Source organism: Eubalaena glacialis, chromosome 5 (genome assembly GCF_028564815.1).
Source record: "Eubalaena glacialis isolate mEubGla1 chromosome 5, mEubGla1.1.hap2.+ XY, whole genome shotgun sequence".
In the NCBI taxonomy this organism is placed as follows: domain Eukaryota; kingdom Metazoa; phylum Chordata; class Mammalia; order Artiodactyla; family Balaenidae; genus Eubalaena; species Eubalaena glacialis.
Genome location: NC_083720.1, coordinates 121,126,778 through 121,148,137, shown reverse-complemented (window position 1 = coordinate 121,148,137; position 21,360 = coordinate 121,126,778). Strand labels below are relative to the sequence as shown.

The following is a 21,360-nucleotide window of genomic DNA, read 5'->3' as shown; positions in this document are numbered from 1 at the left end:
GCATAACCAAGACTCCTCCATATTCAGTGATTGCTGCCATGTCTATTGCCTGATGCCGTAAAGAGACGGGACCTTGACCAATAGTATGGTGATGACCCATTGCTATGCCCATTTATTTAATTGTAGAAAAGATGGGCAAGGGGATATTCTGATTAATGAGATTTCTTTGACCCTTAATTATTCTTTTCATATGTTACTCTTTCATCAACCTGTATTTATTTTCAGCAGTACGAAGGAAAAATGAAAAATACTATATTTTAATATTGTGAATTCCAGAATAATAAAATTCATGGTCTTCCTTCTGGATGCTCTCACACAAATGCATATCTATAATGTTTATATCTGTATTGTGTATATTCTCTATGCAGTCTCTCTATGTTCTACGTAACCATGCTTAGCCCAATCTTCCATTAGTGAAAGGACTGCCAGTTGTGGGTTAGAGATGGAAAGAAACAGGTGAAATATCTGAACATTTCAATTTTCAGTCAGTTGTTTTCCATGAGGACAGATACCTCGCTGTTCAGCCCCAGGTTCCCGTGGGAGATACAAGTGCAAAGAAAATGCCAGGCAAATGTAACTTTTTTATTCCTAAATGAGTTCTGGCTGCCAACCCCTTTGCTGGACCTGCATTCACGAGAAGTTAGGACCTAGGAGAGCCACCAGGATGCCTTTTGCTTGGGCTTAAGGTGGCCACCGAGTCTGGGACGAGAAGTTAGGACCTAGGAGAGCCACCAGGATGCCTTTTGCTTGGGCTTGAGGTGGCCACCGAGTCTGGGGGATGGCCCCTCACCGCTGGCCTCATTATGGGCTCTCATGGGGCTTTCCCAGGTCAAGGAGGCTCTCTGAGGTGGGAGACAGCCCATGTCCCTGTCAAGTGATTTCCCCTTAATCAAGTCCTAGAAGGGCTCAATCTCGTTAGAGAAATCAAAAAGCAAACCCCAAAGAGGGAGGACTCTAGAGAGACTGCGCCATACAGGTGAGAGGGCCTTTACCTGCTTCTCATGTGCCACCTCTTCCCTTCCATAGCACCATGACCCAGCACTGCCTTGGCTCTGCCCAGCTCCCAGTGGAGGAAAGGAGAAGAGCTTCAAGCTAGCCTAATAGGTTGGATGTGTAGCCAACGTTGGTTTAGAGGCTAAAGTGATGCCAACATTTAAGCCAAATATGACCATTTTATCAGACACCTATTGTTCGGCATCTCACAAACTCACCTTATTACTCCAGCCTTTGCTGTAGCAACCAGCTATGGTCGGGTATGATTGATAGCACCTTCCCTCGGCTTCACCAAGCAGCTCTTGCTTTCTGCACCACTGGCTTCTTTGCCACCTCTGTGGCTGTCTGTGGGGACCTACTCAGCCACTCCAAATCATGGGCAAAGCTGGAAGTGCAAGGGAGTTAACACTCTCTGCGGCTACTCCGGCCCCTTCTCCCTTCTCTCCCCTGGGCTGTCAATTCTGAAATACATTTATTTACACAGCTCCTCGTGAGGTTTCCCAGACGGATTGCATCCCAGTTGTTCACAACAATGACTAGCTCACCGATGTGCCCTGGGATTGGCTTTCCCCTCTTACTTGCTTGCATCAAGTTTCCCACCTTTATTTCTGGAATTTCTTTCCGAAATAAATGTCAGGGTTCAGCTTTTAAGTGGAACCCAGAAAAGAGAGAGAGAGAGAGGCTACAAATGCTGATTAAACCCATTGCATGGAGAATGTTCTAATAGACATTCTATTTGAAGTGGGACATAAGGGGACAGGGGACTTGATGGTCTTTTTTTAAAGATTTTTTTTGATGTGGACCATTTTTAAAGTCTTTATTGAATTTGCTACAATATTGCTTCTGTTTTATGTTTTGGTTTTTTGACCGCGAGTCATGTGAGATCTTAGTTCCTCCACCAGGGATCGAACCCCCACCCCCTGCATTGGAAGGCTAAGACTTAACCTCTGGACCGCCAGGGAAGTCCCTGATGGTCCCTTATAATACACACTGAGAAGTCTGTAGACCGCTAATTAGGAATTGCAGTTAAATAAAAATAAGAGAACACTGAAGCCAAGTGATGGCATCTCTTATCTAGAAATCTTTGAGACTGGAGAGACATCATTCTAGAATTCAGGCTGGAGGATGCCTAGATAAATTTCTCAGGTCCTAGCCCAGTGTTTACTCTTTTAGTTTTGCTTGTCTGATGATGGGGACAGATCAGTTATTTTCTTGTGTCTCTGTAAAACATGGAGCCTTTCTATCCAATGGAAGAGCCTGGAAGCTTCGATAATGTGCTTAGAGTTCTTGGGCTGAGAGTCTTTCTCAAAAAGTGGCAAAATGAGAATAGTATCAATATAGTCTTTCATTATGTTAAAACTAAAATGTCTTTCATTACCTGTTAAACCATTTGCTCTTCCCCAGAAAAACATCTGAAACGTGGTCGGCAGAGAGCTTAGCAGTCACAGCTGTACTGTGAGGAGGTTGGAAGCAGGTGGTGGGGGAAGGAGGGGGCAGAGTTAGAGACATGAAGATGGGCAGGGCAAAACCTTTCCATCCCCACCTGGCTACCCCCAACTCATCTCACCAGATTAAGTGCCCATAGTTTGGTAAAATACGTTTAAGCCACCCTCAAGATGTTTGCAGGCAATCCAAGCATGATGACGTAGTGTTTAATCAGAAGAGACACATTTTCGGCCTCCCAAACTCTGAAGTGGGCAAAAAAATATTTTTAGTCATTGTTTTCTCCCTTAAGTCTGTTGTGGCTTGAAAATGTTGAGGTGCCATTTTTTGCTCTAACTGCCCTGCAAGGATTCTGCTTTGTGACCACTTTTGCTTCAAAAGACTACTGACTTTTGCTTGTTTAGAAAGAGTAATGGAATCTTCGTATATTATATGTTATCTGTTAGGGTGGAAGGGGTCTTAGAGACCATCTAGTTCAATCTTTCTTTTTATAAGGTGCTTTCGAGTCAGACTTCAAACTCAGGTGATCTAACTCCACGGGAATGTCTTTTGTGGTTGGATAACATTATCTGTAATCCAGATATTCTCACTAAATAGGGTAGAAAGCCACCTGTAGGGGCTGGTGTAGGGGAAAATAATTTAGAAGTATGAACTGAGATAGATTGTGTGTTCTAGTTCTATAATTCTATTGAAAACTGACAACGAATTAACTATATTTACCTTAACTCCGTCAAAAAAGGAATTCTAAGGGGATACAGCAATTGATTTTCCTTTTCTCCTTTGCAGCTCCTACCAACATGAGCAGGATTGACATTTTCCTGTTTTACAGATCCAGCTATCAAGAAAGAATTATGAATGGGAGAACTACTACCTCATAAAGAAGAGGCCCTGATTGATAACCTCATATCATTCAGACCTTGGACGGGAGAAGAATGGGCCCCTAGGTCCCCAGAGCCACGTTTTATTTACCCCAGGGCCTGCATTATGGACGTTTGCTTTCTTAGTGAATTGTAATTACTTGCAAAATAAAGCTCACTTTGCGTGAGATTCTTGTTTTGAGAGAGTTCTATAAGCAAAAGATTGTTGGCTGGGGTCTCTTGAACATCTGTTGTTGATGGTTCCTTGGAATGGAGTCCGAATCCCAAGAATATTCTCTGATCCTGCGATCTTGCACACAGGTTCTAAGTCACTGTTGGGAAAGATTCCAGTTTTACATTCTCTGAGTGAAAAACTGATGAGATTTTGTTTATTTTGCACGAGCCCCCTGACCACTTATGTCCCACTTCAAACGGATGAGATCACTCAGCTGCTGTCCCTTTCTGTCCCTCCCTCCCCTTTTGTATGAGCTCCTCCCCAAGGACTGAAAGCCCCGAGGTGACTTGATTCTGTGTTTCGGCCACTAAGGAGACACGCCTTCCCCCTGCAAATCCTTCATGAGCCCCACGTGACCTTTGGCAAGCGAGGGTTCTAATGTGACGCCCTGACTGTGGGTATGGAGGTACCGGTGCTCATCAAGCCTTGACATTTCTCCTTGTTCCCCTGTGACCAGCACTGCGGCTCTATGAAACGGTCAAGGATGGTTTCTGGTGTCCACCAAATGGGGCCAATCAGCCGTAGAGACGTTATAGAAAACATGGCCTTGAGTCTTCGCTTACAGTCTATTTATTTAACATGACAGTAGGAAAAGTATGTATGATCTGGTATTAAATTCAAACAGGGGCCGCATCACTGGCTGGGAGTCCACATGCAGCGCTCTCTGGGTGAGTGAAGGAGAAGGAGGAGGTCTGTCCTGTCATGCATGGCTCCCATCCCAGCCACTCCTCAACGTCACTGCAAGCCCATTAACAGGGGAAACAATTGCCAAACTGATGATTATTTTCTTCCTACTTCTGGCTTTTTTTCAACCAAAGGGAAAATGTGAGGTAGGTGTGGAATCTAAGGGAGAAAAATGCGTACACAAAATGAGATGCCATGCCTGCTGTAGTGCTAGCAAAAAGCCAAGAAGTCTGACTTACTTTAATATTTTCAATAAATACCAGCCATCCCCAAACAAACTGAGTATTTGAATCAAGTGAGAGAACTTGATTCAATCACTTAAATGCAGTTACTGGATGAACAAATGAAGGGGAGAATAGTGTCTGATGAGTGACTGGCCATTTTCAAAGTGGGTTCTCCTACATTATCTCATTTTATAAAAGGTAAATTTGATCTTTTTAAATGTTAGAGTGAAGCAGTTCATAATTTCTTCCAACAAGCCAAGGCCGTTATACTTAAAAGCATGCAAATTGTGAACCAGGCAAAATATTCTCTTTTGCTGCTTTATATTTTTCATCAACCATCAAGGATTCATGGGGAAGTTCTCTAACGAACAGAACTTTAAAATGGATTTAAAAAAAAATTGTTTCAACGTATCAGTGTGCTTTCTCACTCTCTCTCTCTCTTTCTCTCTTTTGGGCTCAGTTTCTTTCTCTGGCACCTTCCTTTGAATGGGGAACTCTTACTTGCATTTGGATAGATTATTATTTAGCTTGCAAAGCATATCATTTTCCCCCTCATTACAGTCTCATAGTTGCCAGACTTCATTAAGACAAATGGAATTACTCATCTGTTTTTCCCCCCTATGGCTATGGGGTCAATAAAATGCTGTTAAGCAGGAGAGGGTAAGGCTCGTGAACACTTTTAAATGTCACTAAGTATTTTCAGGAAGGAGCCGGCCTGCAGCTGTGCTGATTGATCGATATGCTCTCGATCCTAATGGCCATGAATGATTTACATAGTAACAGTTTGCATTAGAACCATGGTTGTTCAAAACTTGCATTTTGCAATAGTTATAACTAGTAGTGGACACTTCCTAAACTTATCTAAAATACACTGAAATGTGAAAATCAGAACAAAGCAAGACAAAACCGTGAGATTAACAAGTAGCCGAGGATGGCACCCAAGAAAGAAAAAGAAAACAAGAGTATAGCCAACCTTTTTTTTTTTTAATTAGAGTATATTATACTTCCAAACTGGATACACTAGAAATTGGCAATGCAACATAAGATGCAAAGGAATATACCAGTTACTGTCAAAATGACCCTGTACAGCCTTGTAATGCAAAAAGCTTTATACAATACAAATTTTCAGTAATGTACATAAACCTTGACAGTATGATCATCTGAACATAGTATGAGGAGTTAAAAAAAGGAGAGAAGAAAGTGCTGAGAGCTCTAACTGCATTACTATATGGAAAAATAAGCTAGCTTTCATTGAAGAATGCATAGTGAAAACAGAATTGAAGTTAGTTGGCAGGTGACTATCTCAAAGACATTAGTGTTCTACACGGAAAGGATATCTATGGAATCCATCCTTCCCTGAGTATCAAACTGCAAACCAAATTCAGGGGTACATATTACTTCGGTGGAGTCTGAAAAATGCTGTAGATTTTTCTTTATTAATAACAATAATAATAATATAAAAAGTCAAACAAACTCCAAACACACCTTTTCTTACTCAGAAAACTTTTATAATTTACCAGAAAGATGGATGACTCTTTCCAAAGTGCTAAAAAAGTTGCCCAATTACATTAAGCATGACTAAGTCATTCAAATACAAGTTCAGCGGCAAGCATCTGAGCGGTAATTGTCTCCTTCCACCACCTTCTTGATCTTGAAAGTTTCACCCTAGGACCTCGTATTGCACAAGTGGCATGCTGTAAAATCCGCAGTTTTAATGGTCAGGGTCACCCTTCAGGTTTTTAACCTGCTGGTGCTCACGTGGGATTCGCCCTTCTGCCAGCCTCTGTGGGATCACCATGGCCCTCTTTCCTGACATCACTGAACTTGTAGTTGTGAAAGCACGTGATTAGCCAAGTGGCACATTCTCCATTATATGGGGAAAAAGACGTGACTTTAAAAAAACCAATCCACCCATAAGCCCAGTATTCTTGGAGTGTATTGTCCATAACTGTCTATAGTGTCTTTTACTGAGACATTGATATGGCGACGTTGAATGACGTTTCAAACGTGGCCAAGAACAGATGTCTCTGCTGGAAGATGACCCAGGGTGCGGGAGCTTCCTGCCCTAGCTGGCTCAGCCTCCCTGCCCCTGGAGACATCTCCTTAGTGTAAACAGGTTTGCCAGGGCTGGATGACTGGCAAGGGAAGTGTAGCACACCTGCTAGGTCTGGGGGAGGAAGGGTGGGTATAGGGGACGACCATGGTGTGGACAGAAGGTACAGACTTCTGGACTCCTGTAGAACGGTACCAATTTCAAGGGGAGCTTTCAGTGAAGCAAACTGACTAGAGGAAGAAAATTAGGGATGCTTTTATTTTCCCCCGGTGGAATAGATGAAAAAAAAAAATCCCAACCCTAGGATAACACATGATGGAAAACAGCAACGCAGTAAGAAAGCATTCCTCCTGTACACCAGTTCTTCAATAGATAAATAATATATAAACTTTTATATTCCAAACTTCTCATTATTATACAAAGCACATTTCTTCCTGCTCTTCAGCCTGTTTCATACTGGAAATTCTGTTGTCTTAAAAAATACAAGCCATTAGCATGTTTAGCCAAAGATTCTTTTCCTTTTCTTTTTTTTAAATCACCCATTACTTTTTAAGAATAGCAAAGGGCTGTACAACCAATCCATATCTGCTTCTTGCTGCAATAAAGTGCTGCACATAAGTTGCCATTTTAATGACCACAAAATAAGAGCTTTAAATAAGTATAAAGTTAGCTTCCTAGCAGGTTATATCTACCAGGTGTTAACAAAATGGAATACAGAATTATTAATAACATGGAGAATACCGCTATAGCCTGACGACCTGCAAACACAATGGAAACGTCTCAGGGGCATAAACTGAACGGTAGGACTAAACAGCACCTTTTTGTTGGGTCGTTATATGTCAAAGAGGTTATGACAAAAGTTTCAAACATACAGTCTACTCTTTCCATAAAAAAGGTACATTTTCTTCCTTTTATTTTACTTTTCTTTTTTGCAGATGAGAAACAAAAACTAGTGCAAGACCAAAAGCACTGTGCAAAACTGCCATTTCTTTTTTAGTCTGAGCATTTATACCCAGAATTTATCCAAACCCCTTTTAATCTCCTTGGCTGGATTTATCAACCATAAAATTTTTCACTCATACAATTTTTCTTTTCCTGCAAACAAATGGTAACCACTGACTTAATACATCACATACATATATATATATAATCTGCCCTTAAAAAAATGATGCACTGTGTGTGTGTACCATACACACTGCATACGTATGGACACACACACAAAACACACTTAAGTGTTGTGATGTTGGCTGCAGTGCTGCAAGCTATTTCTTCCAGATGGGGCTCTCAACTGCTCGCATCTTCATAACCAGAGATGCGAGCACAAGGTCTCCAGGACTCTGTCGGAAATCTCAGGCAGCACTGAGATGTCTACCATTCCTTCATCGCCTAAGCACCAGGCCCTACCACTCTGTAGCCACAAAATAGAGAGGGAAAGGTAATGAAGGAGCTCGGGGAGCGACTGTCGTGGATGAACAACCCAGGAGGGCAAAGAACGTTCATCCCTGTGAAAGAAGCCAGTACGAAGAATGTGCAAATGTTATGGCACACGACACACGGCTGTCTCTTTCCAAATCCACAAACGCCCACACGCCCCATTCACGCAACAGAAAACAAAATGCACCGGTACAGAAGCTTACGAGTGCTGATTGCTATTAAGGACACTCTCTTTAGGGTTTAACAAGACGAATTTCCTTTCAAAGTACGGAGAAGGGCTGAGGGTGGGAGTGTGTGGCTGGGGAGGCATGCCTTTGAAGGTAGACGGATGCAGTAGGTCACCTCTCTGAAGATTGGATAAAGCAGCTTTCAGGTCAATGCAATAGGTATACACACAGAGCCAATTCTCTATTCCTCACTAAAGATATACAGTACACGTGGTCAGACCTGGGCGGGTCTGTAGGTTTTGCAGCAACGTACACCTGCTGGGGTTGTGTTTAAGTTCTGTGAGTTTTGTGTTTTTGTCTCTGTCTCTTGGTTTTTGGTACAGAGCCCGGCTGCCCTCAGACAGTCTCCGCTCTCTCCCTCAGTCCGAGATAGGCGAGGAAGGAGTGTTTGGGGGACGGGATGCTGGGCGGCGCAGTCTGAGGTCGGGGAGGGTGGAATGTGAGTTCCAACTGGTTCTTGGGGTATAACATCGTCAAGGGAATGAGATGGGCGAAATCCGAGTTCCGGTACTTGTCAAAGCGCAAGGGGGAGCCATTCAAGGGCAAGGCCTTGAGTGCCAGGTTGGGCTCGGAGCCGCCGGCGCCACCGCCGCCGCCGACACCGCCGTGGGCGGCCGACAGGGCCACGGTCTGCAGAGCCTGGGAGGCGGACATGACCGACAGGGGAGACAGGAGGTGGCGGGCGCTGCCGACCACGAGGAGCGGGGCCCCGGGGCCGGCGGCTTCCTTGGGGGCCGGAGCCGGGCCCTTCTTGTCCTCCTCGGGGCTGTCCGCGCTCTGGTGCTTCTTGACGTGGCGGCTGAAGACGAAGGGGTGAGTGGTCTTGAACAGGCACTCTTCGCAGCTGAAGGTCTGGCGCGGGGCGTGCTTCAGCTTCTTGTGCAGGTTGAGATTGTCCTTGCGTTTGCAGCTGTAGCTGCACTGGTCACAGTGGAAGGGCCGCTCCCCGGTGTGCACGCGCACGTGCTCGATGAGCTTGTTGGCGGTCTTGGACAGGTAGCCGCACTGGTCGCACTTGTAGTGGTTGCCGAGGCGATGCTCGCGCGTGTGCGTCTCCAGCTCTAGCTGGTTGGCCTTCACCGTCTGGCAGATCCGGCACTTGTACTCCATCTTGTAGTGGGTCTTGAGGTGGCACTCCATGGCGGCGGGGCGGTTGGTGGAATAAATGCAGAATGGGCACCTGCGGGCGGGGGGCGGGGGGGGGGGGGGAAGCAAGGACAGGGGCGGGTCAGCCATGCGGGCTCGGCGGCCGCCCGGCTGCTCCCCGCCTCACCAGCCTGCCCTCGGCCGCCCGCCCAGCTCCGAGGCCCGGCCTGCCCCCTGCCCAGCCCGGCCCTGCCGCCTCCTGCGGGGGGGTGGGGGTGGGGGACGAGGACCCTCTTCTGGCTCTGCGGCGGACGGAGCCGTCCCTCGGCCTGCTCGGGGTCTCCTGGCTGCACCCGCGGACGCCGGCCCCCAGGAAGGGGAGCAGAGCCAGTGCGGCAGGGGGCGCCCGGCTAAGCGGTTCTCCCCTCCGTCCTCCCCGCCCGGCCCCTCGGAGCCCTCCCCGGCCCCCCCAGTGGCCTCGGCCGAGGGCTAACCCTCACGACCTCCCCTCGAGATGGGAGCAACACAAAGAATCGACTTTTCATGCACCACACCAAGCACACGCAGAAAGGCTGAGTTTTGAAGAACAGCTTGTAGGGGGAGAGCTACCTCCAGCAAACAGAAAGTCGTAGGGGTCGGAATCGTGCTGATGAAAGGCGGGTTAGGACGAGAAGGCCTGGGTGTGTGTCTGCGTGTGGGAGTGTGTGTGTAGATGCAGAGATCTGCGCTCCTAAAACCTGTCTCCTACAGCCCTGGGGTCTCCATCAGGGAAGGGGGGGGGAGGACCAGCAACGGGCTCGGCAGAAGGAAGCCCACCCACCAGCCCGTCTAGGAATGAGGGGGGGGGGGAGGCAGGCGACTGCTATCTGGAGCTTGAAGACATTATTAATGCATTATTAATGATTAGTGTTATTACGTCATGGAACTAATAATCATCCAAAGGGATCATAAATTCTCAGCGGGCAGGACCGTATTCCCCTTTTCTTCTGCATTCTCTGCAGTGCTCGGTAGAGTACTCAGCACATGGTGGGCACTGATTCATTACTGGACTGGTCTCTACAGGTAATTTAGGCAGAGTCTATCCGGAAAGGCCGGTTTCAGTCCCAGCTCTGCCGCCTTATCGGGCTGGCTGTGCCCTGGGACAAAGCCTGGGTCTCTCCATCCTAGGCAGTGAGGCTACGCTACCCCTGAGCCTCCCAGCTGTCCGGAGAGGCGAGGAGGACAAGGAGGGCAGGTTTACGGATTCTGCTGCGCTTCGCTCTGTAGAAGCTGCCGGGCTCGAGTCGGTGGCTGATATGATAGCTGTAGCGTGTGTGCTCTCTTTACCAAAAGAATGCAAATGCAAAAGTGGCTGCCCCGGCTCTGGCCTGGCACCTGCAGGGCAGGGCCTGGGAATGAATCGTCCTCGGAGGGTTTGGAGAGGTTTTCAGCAGAGCCCAACACACCCAGTGCCCGTGCACTGCTCCTCAGCACCAAGCCCGCCGTTAGCCTCGGAACCTCAGCTCACAGAAGAGTGCACACGAGAGAAATATAAAGCCCATTCCCAGGTCAGGTGCACACACAACCCCTACGCCAAGCTGGGCCTTACCTAGAGGAGTCTGAAACTCACCACTGTCCTGAGCTACGGCAAAAGAAAAATAATAGTATAATCTTATTTGATCTGCATTATGAACAGGATATAGAGTACAAGCAGTCCCATCACAGAAAAGCAATTTAGACATCGGCAGTCTGTTTCACGTTAAGGACATTTCTGTGACCCACGGCTCAATCTTTCTTTCGCTGCTCAGGCAGACTGCTAAGGGTTTTCCGTGCTCCCGTTATTTATCGTAAAGACACTCTCTCAGGCAAATTAATGCTCTGATACGGCAAAGGGAAAACGAAACAAAACAAAACAAAGACTCACTGTACAGCCAGAAGGCTTTAGCAATTTTTTCAAAGTATTCTTCTACTTGGTCATCCTAGAACATAAACTATTACATAGGGGACCATTAGCGCTGTACGGGGAGTGTCTATACCCACAAAAGCATCAGCGTTCACTCTGCATCCTCCCCAGTGGGTCGGAGGCTCGGGACTCCTTAGGTCCCGGAAGAAAGGGGGCCTGACTGGCAAAGCCGCAACTGGCTGGGGCCGCAGGTAATGGGTGTGACTGGGCTTCTGGGCAGGGCAATGAGTGCTACTCCAACCACGGAAATACATGGCTTTTTTTTTTTTTTTTTTAAACATGAGTACACAAATATTTAGAAAGGGACAGTGGGAATAAACCAAATCAAATCCCCAAATAAGCTCGTGCTAGGCATTTCCCATTTACTGGTGTTCGGGAATGATAATCGCCCCTCCCCCCATCCCATTTACCCACCCCTCCCCCTCCCCCCTAATCACCCCCAAGGGTGAAACAAAATGGGATCCAACAGTAGGTGCTGCTCCTCTGTGCAAGTTCTTGAGGAGGGTCCCCCTGACCAGGCAGGAGCCCGGGGAGTCCATCCTGCACGGAGCCCCCCGACTCGACTCCCAGGCTCCTTCTGGGTCTCTCCACCCCTCGTCCATTCAGGACAGTCATGCCACTTCTCTGGCAAGTTGTGAGTTTCAAAGGTAAAAAATGTTTAAAAACAAAAGGTTTTTTTGTTCTTCTATTAAGTACAATGTCATTTTTCATTCTTTTAATAACATGATCATTTCAGCCAAACATGAATAATTATGCTTTGAAAGTGGTATGTCTTTCTGTGCCCAGTGACAGATGCTTTTTTCTCTTTACTAGACCATGAGTGCCTCACAAACAGGGACTCTGATTTCAGAAGCACTGGGAAGATTAAACTCTGGTTGTGCTCGGACGTACATTTCCCGAGGGTGGAAATTATGTTTTATTCCTTGTTTGCCCTTTAGCACCTATTATCAAGCCAGACACACAGTGCATTTGATAATAACGGATGGGTCTCTCTTCAGACCAGAGGGCTTGTTGCAAATATTGGTTAATGATGATGCTCATTGTCTAGGTCTTTGGGGATCTGTGAAGAACATGTGACCGGAAATGTCAGATCTCACGAAGGCTATACCAGGGAGATCCCAATTCCAGCTCCTGGGAAGGCATAAGGCATATGTGCAGGAAGACATGAGGCACATGATCTTTGCATGGAAAACGGTGCCTCTTGCCTGTTCACACTGGCAAGGATCCGATACTTGGGGGTGGGTGTGTGTATGGGGTAGCTGTAGTGCTTATTTAAAAGACTTGTGGCAAATCATCTAAAAAATAGAGGGTGAAGTGCAGTGTCAGTGTAATGATTTACACCTGGGGACACTAACCCCGAAGTCCCTTAAAATCAAGTCTGAGCAAAACTCAAGCGGTGTAGGATGGGTCTACCCTTGCATGCCTGTGCCGAGCTGCTTCAGCAAGTCGTCTTGTGAAATGGATTCTCCTGCTGATATCTGCCAACCTCCTGGGGGGCAGATCTAATTCCTATCCAGCTAAAGGCAGCAGAGGTGCCTGACTAACGCCCCCCATGCCAAGCCCCCCTTCTCCATGACCCCAAAACCTTTAGGGGAGGGGCTGGGGTAGGGATGGGGAAAGGGTGTTTAATAAACAACACAGTAAAAGGTTCTGTACTTGCTTTCCTTACTTGAGCCCACCGGTGGGGACAGTGTGGCATTTCTTATGCTCCAGCAGCTGTTCGGGGGTCTTCATGAACTTGTGGCACACGTCACACTCAAACATCCGGGTGATGAGGTGGATCTGCAGATGGCGCTCAAACATGTTCTTCGTCTTGCAGACAAAGTTGCAAAAAACGCATTCGAACCCTGAAAGGACCGAGGCTGGGTGTACGGGTGCATGGGGCAGAGGGACAGGAGGGCAGGAGTAGGACAGAGACCCCCCACCCTCCAGCTGCACCCTTCCAGGCACTGTTCCCTGCCCTCTAGCTGTACCCTTCCAGGCACTGTTCCCTGCATCTCCGGGCTAAAAGGAGTTAAACATACAGCTTCGGAATCAATGTCACACTCCCCATCTTTCCACCCCATATACGGATGCAAATCAAGCCAAAAAGCACACGTAAGTTTTAGATGATACGTACTATACTGTTCCCAGGCCTAATATCTGTTTTCCAACATCACTTCTGTCAAGGGCTTATTCTCAAGACTGGGTCATCCCCCCCAGAGTGGGTAGGGTTGAATAGACCAGCCCACCTCCTCCCTTACCTTTCTCTGGCTTTTCCTCACTATTCAGTGAGGGCTGGCTCCCAGGCATGACAGAGATGACCAGCAGGTTGTTTCCGCTCTTGTTTTTCTGGGAGCTGTCTGAATCGTCTTTGCTGTTGGCTGAATCACTCAGAGCTGAGAGGGAGGATGAAGAGGGGCTGTTTGATTCACTGGGGGTCTTCCTGTCTTCCCCTGAAAAATGAAAAAACCAAACAAACCCAGGTCTGTTATTTAGGAGATGAAAACCCTAGAATAATAGCAATTATGGGTGGGGGATTTGGGGCCTCATGTCTACATCATCATTCAGGGAGCACAAGCTGAGGTTTCCAGCTCTCCCAGTGCTGGATCCCAGGTCCCAGTCACCTATGGTGATGACACTTGTGGTTCTCGGGCCAAGAGTAGATATTCAATTGGCAAGTGTGTATTGGCGTCTTATAAGAATTAAAATAAAATGACAACAATAGCTAAGATGAATGTGTTACCAAGTTCTAGAAACTTTAGATGCGTTCAATGGGTTATCATGCTTTAAATGCGCTATCTCATTTTATCCTCTCAAAAATCCAACGAGGCATGACTATTATCACGCCCATTTTACAGACTAGGGAAGGGAGGCACAGCAGTTAACATGGCCTTGGTCACGTGGCTAGGAAGTGGTGGAGCAGAGATTTCACTTGATCAGGCTCTACTGTCCATACTCTTCATCAGGGCACTGGACTCTCCCTCAAAACCAGGAGTAAACAAGTCAAGAGGCCATTGAAATCTAGTGTCTGGAGACTTCTGCTACCGTTCAAGATGGAGTGTCAGAGACGGGATTTACCATTGCTATTTATCAACTGACAAAAAACAGACAAAATTTATCAAACAATAGTTTTCACAACATTGGACATGAGGCAATAAAGAGGAGTGACCCCTGAGAGAGAGGAAAGAAAACAGGCAGGCTCTAGGTTTGCCCTGCTTCCTGCCTTGAGAGACTTTCCTTTCCAGGCTGCAGTGCAGGGTTGGGGAATGGCCTGGCAGACTCACTGAGTTGAGGAGATAGAGCTGAGGGTCTGAGGAGATTAACAGGGCTGGACTTTGCAGGACAGAACACCAGAGAGGAAAGAGCAGCACAGGAGAGGAACCCGGAGACCTGCAGAGGGTCCCTCAAGGACATTCAGCAGAGTAGGGGTCAGAGCATGTGTGTGAGGAAACTGCCCAAAGTTAGAGGGAAAAAAGCCATCTGAAAGGCTTAGAGAACAGTGTCTGTTTCCACTGGCCAAATTAGAAAGACTCATAATTCCCAAGGCATTGAGTAGAAAACTGAGGAAGATCTTTGAATAGTGGGTAATGATTAGCCCTCGATGGAGCACTGCTCCAGACCTGCCTAACAAATCATAAAAACAAGACCCCAAAAAGATCGAAGTTGCCAAGTAATTAACTGAATTCTAAGACAAAGGTCAAGAATATTTATAGGAATATAAAATATACAGCACCCAACAAGGTAACAATCACAACGTCTGACATCCAAACAAAGATTATCAGCATGCCAAGAAACAAGAAAACACAACCCAAAACGAAAAGAATAATCAGCCAATCAAAATTGACCCAGAACTGACAAAGCTGTTAGAATTTGCAGACAAAGACATAAGAGCAGTTATTGTAACTGTATTCCACATGTTTGGAAAGTTAAGTAGAGACATGAAAGATATAAAAAGATCCAATCCAAATTTCTAGAGATGAAAATTACAATGACTAAGATGAAAAATGCACTGGATGGGATTACCAGCAATTTAGACATGGCAGAAGAAAAGATTAGTGAACCTGAAGAAGTAGCAATAGAAATGATCTGAAATGAAACACAGAGGAAAAAGAATCACAAAAATGAAAAGGGCATCAGTGAGCTATGGGACGCCTGCAGGTAGCTTGATATAAGTCCAACTAAAGTCCCTAATGGGGTAGGGAGGGCAGAAAAAATATGTGAAAAGGTCAAAATTTCCCCAAATTTGAGGAAAACCACAAACCCACAGATCCAAGAGACACAATGAACCCCAAAGATAAAGAAACCTATACCAAGGGACATCATAATCAAAATGCTCAAAATGAGTGATAAAGAAAAATATCCTAAAAGCAGCCAGAGGAGGAAAGCTACATTACATGCAGAGGAACAAAAATAAGCATGACAGCAGATTTCTCATTGGGAGCAATGCAAGTGAGAAGTAGTGGAGTGACATCTTTATAAAGTACTGAAAGAAACAACTGTCAACCTGAAACTTTATACGCAGTGAAAATATATTTCAAAAATGAAAGCAAAAAAAAGTCAAAAGAATTCATCACCAGCAGACCCAAATTACAAGAAATGTTAAAAAAAAATTCTTCAGGCAGAAGGAAAATGACACCAAATATAAAAAAATGGATCTACACAAAAAGAATGAAGAACACTGGAAATGATAACTGCATGGGTAGATAGACGAATTTTTCTTTCTATTTAAAATCTCTTTAAAATATCATAAAAGTAATTTTGTTTAAAAAATAATAACAAAGTATTATAAGGTTTATAATAGGTAAATGTATGACAACAATAACATAAAGGCTGGGAGAGAAGAAGTTGTTGTGAGGTTCTTATACTACATATGAAGAGGTATAATGTCACTTGAAGGTAAACTGTAATAAATAAAAATGGACATTATAAACCCTAAATAACTGGAGAGCTATCCATTGTAAATGTTCAAGAGACTCAATATTGTTAAGACATCAATTCTCCCCAAGCCAATTTAATGCAACCCCATAGTTTTAGGCTAGGGTTGAAAATATAGGGAGACTGTGCTTCCATTCCCTTCAAATCAGCCAATTAAGTAATCTAGTGATTGTAAACTCTAGAAACAAAGTTCCTTTATTAGGAGATTAAAAATATAAATCATATTTTATATATAGGCATAAAAAATCCAGAAGTAAACAAAGCTGTAATGGTGGCTACATCTAGCGTATGAAATGATCAGCCTTATGCCTGTTTTCTTTTATTTGGGTTTTCAACGTTTTCTGGAGTGACCATAAATTACTTGTCTAATTAAAAAAAAGTCTATAAAAAGAGGAAGGGAAAATATTTACCGGCTTACAATGTTTTCAAGTCCTGTTCCTGTCAGAGCTGCACTTATGCCCAGAGCACCCAACCCTTACTTCAGTTGACAATTTTAATTTTCCTTTTAATTTTACTTTTTGGGCACGCCCCACGACATGGCATGCAGGATCCTAGCTCCCCAACCAGGGATTGAACCCACGCCCCCTGCATTGAAGCTCAGAGTCCCAACCACTGGACCGCCAGGGAAGTCCCAAGTTGACAATTTTTAAAATCTTGTTCCTTAGCAGAAGTGAACTTGGTTCCTGGACAGACAGTAGGTGACCTCACTTACTGACCCACGAGATGGGATGGAACATGCCTTTAGAATACATTCCTCCCTTGGTACAAGGAAAGCCAGCACCATGATTGCCAGTCTCTTATCTAAATATTGAACCAGTTCAGTCACATTTTGTAGGCAAATAGAATATTTTCAGTGGGGCCCCTGAGTCCCTGACATTGCTTCACCAAATCCATCCTCTAAGACTAGTCTTATCAACAGAATATTACGAGTGATTATTTTAAACTAGTTTTTAGAATTAAAACAGATAATTTTAATTACCATCTTTAAGAATAGCTTCAAGTACCCTCAGGCTTACGGCACTGGGGAGAGCTCCCTAAATTAATAAATGTATAAACATAGAGGTACCATGGCAAATGCTCTGGGCTACAGCATGGGGAAACAGCCCAGCCCACGCTCTCTGTAATCCCTCATCTACACAGCTTCCTCTCCCCTCAGTTCACATCTCCCCTCGCTGTATCTGTAGGGAGTGAGCCAGGGCGCCCTTGTCAACCCAATCCAAGGCTCACTGCAATCCAAGCCATCACTGATCTTAGGCATTGCAAAGATTTTTGGGGAAGGACACCTGTGCACAGGTAATGCAACCTCAAACACTGGGACAGCCAACTGAAGAGAACGTTAAAAACCTAAATATTTCGTAATTTAAAATGACACAAATTGAGAGACTGAGACCAGAAAAAGTATCCACCCTCTTGCTGCCTCAATACAAACAACATTACATTTTTGGTGTTCTTTATTTTATTTTTGAAAAAGTAAGCATCTTTATTTTAAAATTGTTGTTGTTAACTGCATAGTGGTTAAGAATAAGCATTTAAGACAAATATCACATGATATCACTTATATGTGGAATCTAAGGAAAAGGGTACAAATAAACTTATTTACAAAACAGAAGTAGAGTCACAGATGTAGAAAACAAACCTATGGTTACCAGGGGATAAGTCGGGGGAGGGATAAATTGGGAGACTGGGACTGACATATACACACTACTATATATAAAATACATAACTAATAAAAACCTGCTGTATAGCACAGAGAACTCTACTCAATACTCTGTAATGACCTATATGGGAAAAGAATCTAAAAAAAGAGTGGATATATGTATATGTATAACTGATTCACTTTGCTGTACACCTGAAACTAACACAACATTGTAAATCAATTATACTCCGATAAAAAAATAAATAAAAAAATAAATAATAAGGACTTAAGATCCAGAATACCTGAGTTTGAATGCCATCTGTTCCACTCAGTAGCTGTATGACCTGGGACAAGGTATGTACTTTGTGCCTCAATTACCTCATCTAAAAAATGGGAATAATATCAGCACCTGCCTCATATGTTTGTGGTGAGGCTCAGATGGGTTTTTATATGCAAAGCACTAAGAACAATGCTTGGCTCATGGTAAGCATTATTGAAGAATATATTATTATATTGTAAAATATAATATTTACAAAATATAATAATAATGATAACAAACACTTTGTATTTTCCCATGCTGTTTTATATACCTGGCACACAGTTGGTGCTCAAAAAATTTATGAAAATAATTATGAATTAATAGTTTTAAATGATATTATTATATCCATGGGGTAAACTTATCCTACTCTACTTAAATATTTCCTTAAAACTGAATTTTAAGTTAAAATTAATATTCCACTGGCTGGTTTTTTTTTTTTTTTTTTTTTTTTCCCTACAGATAAATTCCCAGAAGCAGGATTACTGGGTCACAGCGCATTACATTTTCAAGGCTCTTGGTATATACTAATTAGTTTTCAAAAGTTCTACCACTTTGCAAGGCCATGGCCACAGGAGGATCGGCAGCTTCTGGCAACAGTGGGTAACATTACAAGATGTGCTCCTAACTTAATAGGTGAAAGATAAGCCACTTGTGAGTTTTAGTATGACGGCTAGCGAGGTTGAACATTTTTCCTGATGTTAAGTCCTTAGCTTTTATTTCTTTTATTGTGAATTGACTGTTCATGTCCTTTGTGAATCCTTTAATTGGAGACCTAAAGTGTTTCTTACCAGTTTATATGAATTTTCCATGTTGTAAATAGATCAGCATTTTGTCATTTTTACAAACACAGTTTTTCAGACTGTGGGTTTTCCTTTTCCTTCTCTTTTGCTTTGCTTTTGCAAACAGGAGAAATTTTCCTGTGTCAAATCTCTTGATTCTTCTCCTTCGTGATTTCTTCTGTCACTTAAGCTTTTACAAATCCTTCTCACTCTGGAAGTTTGAAAAATATTCTATTTTCTTCAAGTCTTTCTAGGGGTGACTTGTTAACAGGGATTGGGTAAGTCATGTGGCACTTATTTTGGTGTCAATGTGACGTGACATACAGATGGTTGTATTTTCCAAATAGTTATTCAAATTCCTCAATGCCATTATTGCAACATTTAAAGACCGCAGCAAAATTTGCATTAAGGAAGCACCAGAGGGAATATTTTATCTTGCTGATGTTCTCTACAGGGACAAGGAGCCGTGGAGGAAGAGGGTAAGGGAGAGTCACTGAAGAAACACTAAACAGAGGACAGTTCCTCAGATACCCGCTCAGCACTTCATTCACAAGGGTGCCTTGGGTAAGAGTAGCCAGTAAGGAAGTATGAAGAAGGATGTGGATTCTAAGAGAGACTGAGTAAAAATCTGCTATTCATTAAAGCTCATCCCATACGTAGATCACAACTTTACTAGGTAACAAGAAAGCACTTCAGATCTCCTAGGGTACTGAAATAAAAGATGCCCATTCCTATGACAGGTAAGTCAAATGAGGGAACAAGGCTCACAGAATTAGAGAATCTCAGGCCTGTCTGGCATCTCCTGCTCATTAAAAAAACTCAGGGAACAGATGGAGGCCCAGAGAAGTTAAATAAGTTCTTACATTCCCAGAGCTATTTACAGTAACATGGGGTCTAGAGCCAGGATCTAGAATTCAACGTGTGCTCTCCTCCATCCCAAGTAACTTCTTCCACATAGAGTACAGGCAAACCTCGGAGACATTGATGGTTCGGTTCCAGACCACACCAATAGAGCAAATATTGCAATAATACAAGTCACATAATATTTTTGGTGTCCCAGTGCATATAAAAATTATGTTTACAGTATACTGTAGTGTAGTAAGTGTGCAACAGAACTATGTCTAAAAAAACAATGTACATAACCTTAATTTAAAAAGACTTTATTGCTAAAAAATACTAACCATCATTTGAGCCTTCAGCAAGTCTTGATCTCTTTGCAATAGTAACATCAAAGATCACTGATCAGAGACCACCATAACAAATATAATAATAATGAAAAAGCTGGCAATATCGCAAGAATTGCCAAAATGGGACACAGAGACATGAAGTGTGCAAATGCTGTTGGAAAAATGGCACCATTAGACTTGCTCGACGCAGAGTTACCACAAACCTTCAATTTGTTAAAAAAAAAACCCAAAAAACCTGCGAAGCTAATTAAGGCAAAGTGCAGTAAAACGAGGTATGCCTATATATACATAAGTTAGTAGACTCTAAGGTCAGGCAAGGGCCACGTTTCAGTAGTTTTCTTACCTGGCGTGCACATGTGTGTGTAGATGTACTTGCACACTTATATTCATTCACTGGATGAAGGCTTACTCCCCACCTACACTGTGCAGCCACTGCTCCAGGTGCTGGAGACACAGCAGTGCCTTACATAAGCTCCTTATTCTCAGGAATATATATTGTTATCTATATTATATAGCATACATACTGCTTTATATCATAACTTTGCAATTACACAGCTTACTGATTACAGATGTAGACTGACATGTTTTGGGTTAAATTCAAACACCTCAAAGCAGCAGCTAAATACGAGAAACACAAACTGTGGGGCCATAAGCTTATAACTGGGGGTCAGCAAACTATAACCCTGGGCCAAACCTAGCCTTGAGTTTTTGTAAAGCAAGTTTTAGTGGAACACTGCCACGCCCACTCATTTGCATATTACCTACGACTACCACGCCCACTCATTTGTATATCGCCTACGGCTACTTTCCATCCAATGGCAGAGTTGAATAGCAGTGACAGAATCTGTATGGCCTGAAAGCCTAAGACAGTTATTATCTGGCCCTTACAAAAACCTTGCTAGCACCCCTGGCTTATAAAATAGGATAGAACCTTATTCCCTAATAGCAGCAGCACTAAAGGCTTCTACTGCGTTACAAAAGAAACTTCTTTAATGCATTTCACTCTGGACTCTCTGTGCTAACAAGCAAGAATGTTCTTCCCAGCTAGAACAGGGGTCCCACCATCTCAGAGGGAACAAGGTCTTCACCGTGTTCCCTGTGGCAATTAGGAGGTCAGTGACTTTGCGTCGGTTGCTTGTGAATGTGAAGTTTCCAGTGATGACAATTAAGTGGTTCTAAGTCCAACATCTTTCCAGCCATTATGGTTTCTATAGTTTCCTTGAGGTGGGGTGGAGAGAGCTGTGGATAGGGGAGGGAGGAGAGAAATTCTCAACTGGGTTTAGGCATACTTTGGGGTGGAGAGGGTTAGAAGAAAGGAAGTGTAACAGACAAGAGAAAAAAAAA

At 44.0% G+C, this 21,360-nt stretch overlaps 1 protein-coding gene across 1 annotated transcript in view; it reads right to left on the bottom strand.

The window, feature by feature from the left end:
- Positions 1–7,597: 7,597 nt before the first annotated feature.
- The window catches only part of ZNF827 (zinc finger protein 827), a 175,825-nt gene continuing 162,062 nt past the window's right edge, over positions 7,598–21,360 (bottom strand). The window contains exons 12-14 of the mRNA XM_061191626.1: positions 13,422–13,613; positions 12,848–13,025; positions 7,598–9,330 (exon numbers count right to left, since the gene is read on the bottom strand). Coding sequence (XP_061047609.1) covers positions 8,487–9,330; positions 12,848–13,025; positions 13,422–13,613 — 1,214 coding nt within the window. The 3' untranslated portion in view covers positions 7,598–8,486. The remainder of the gene's footprint in view (positions 9,331–12,847; positions 13,026–13,421; positions 13,614–21,360) is intronic.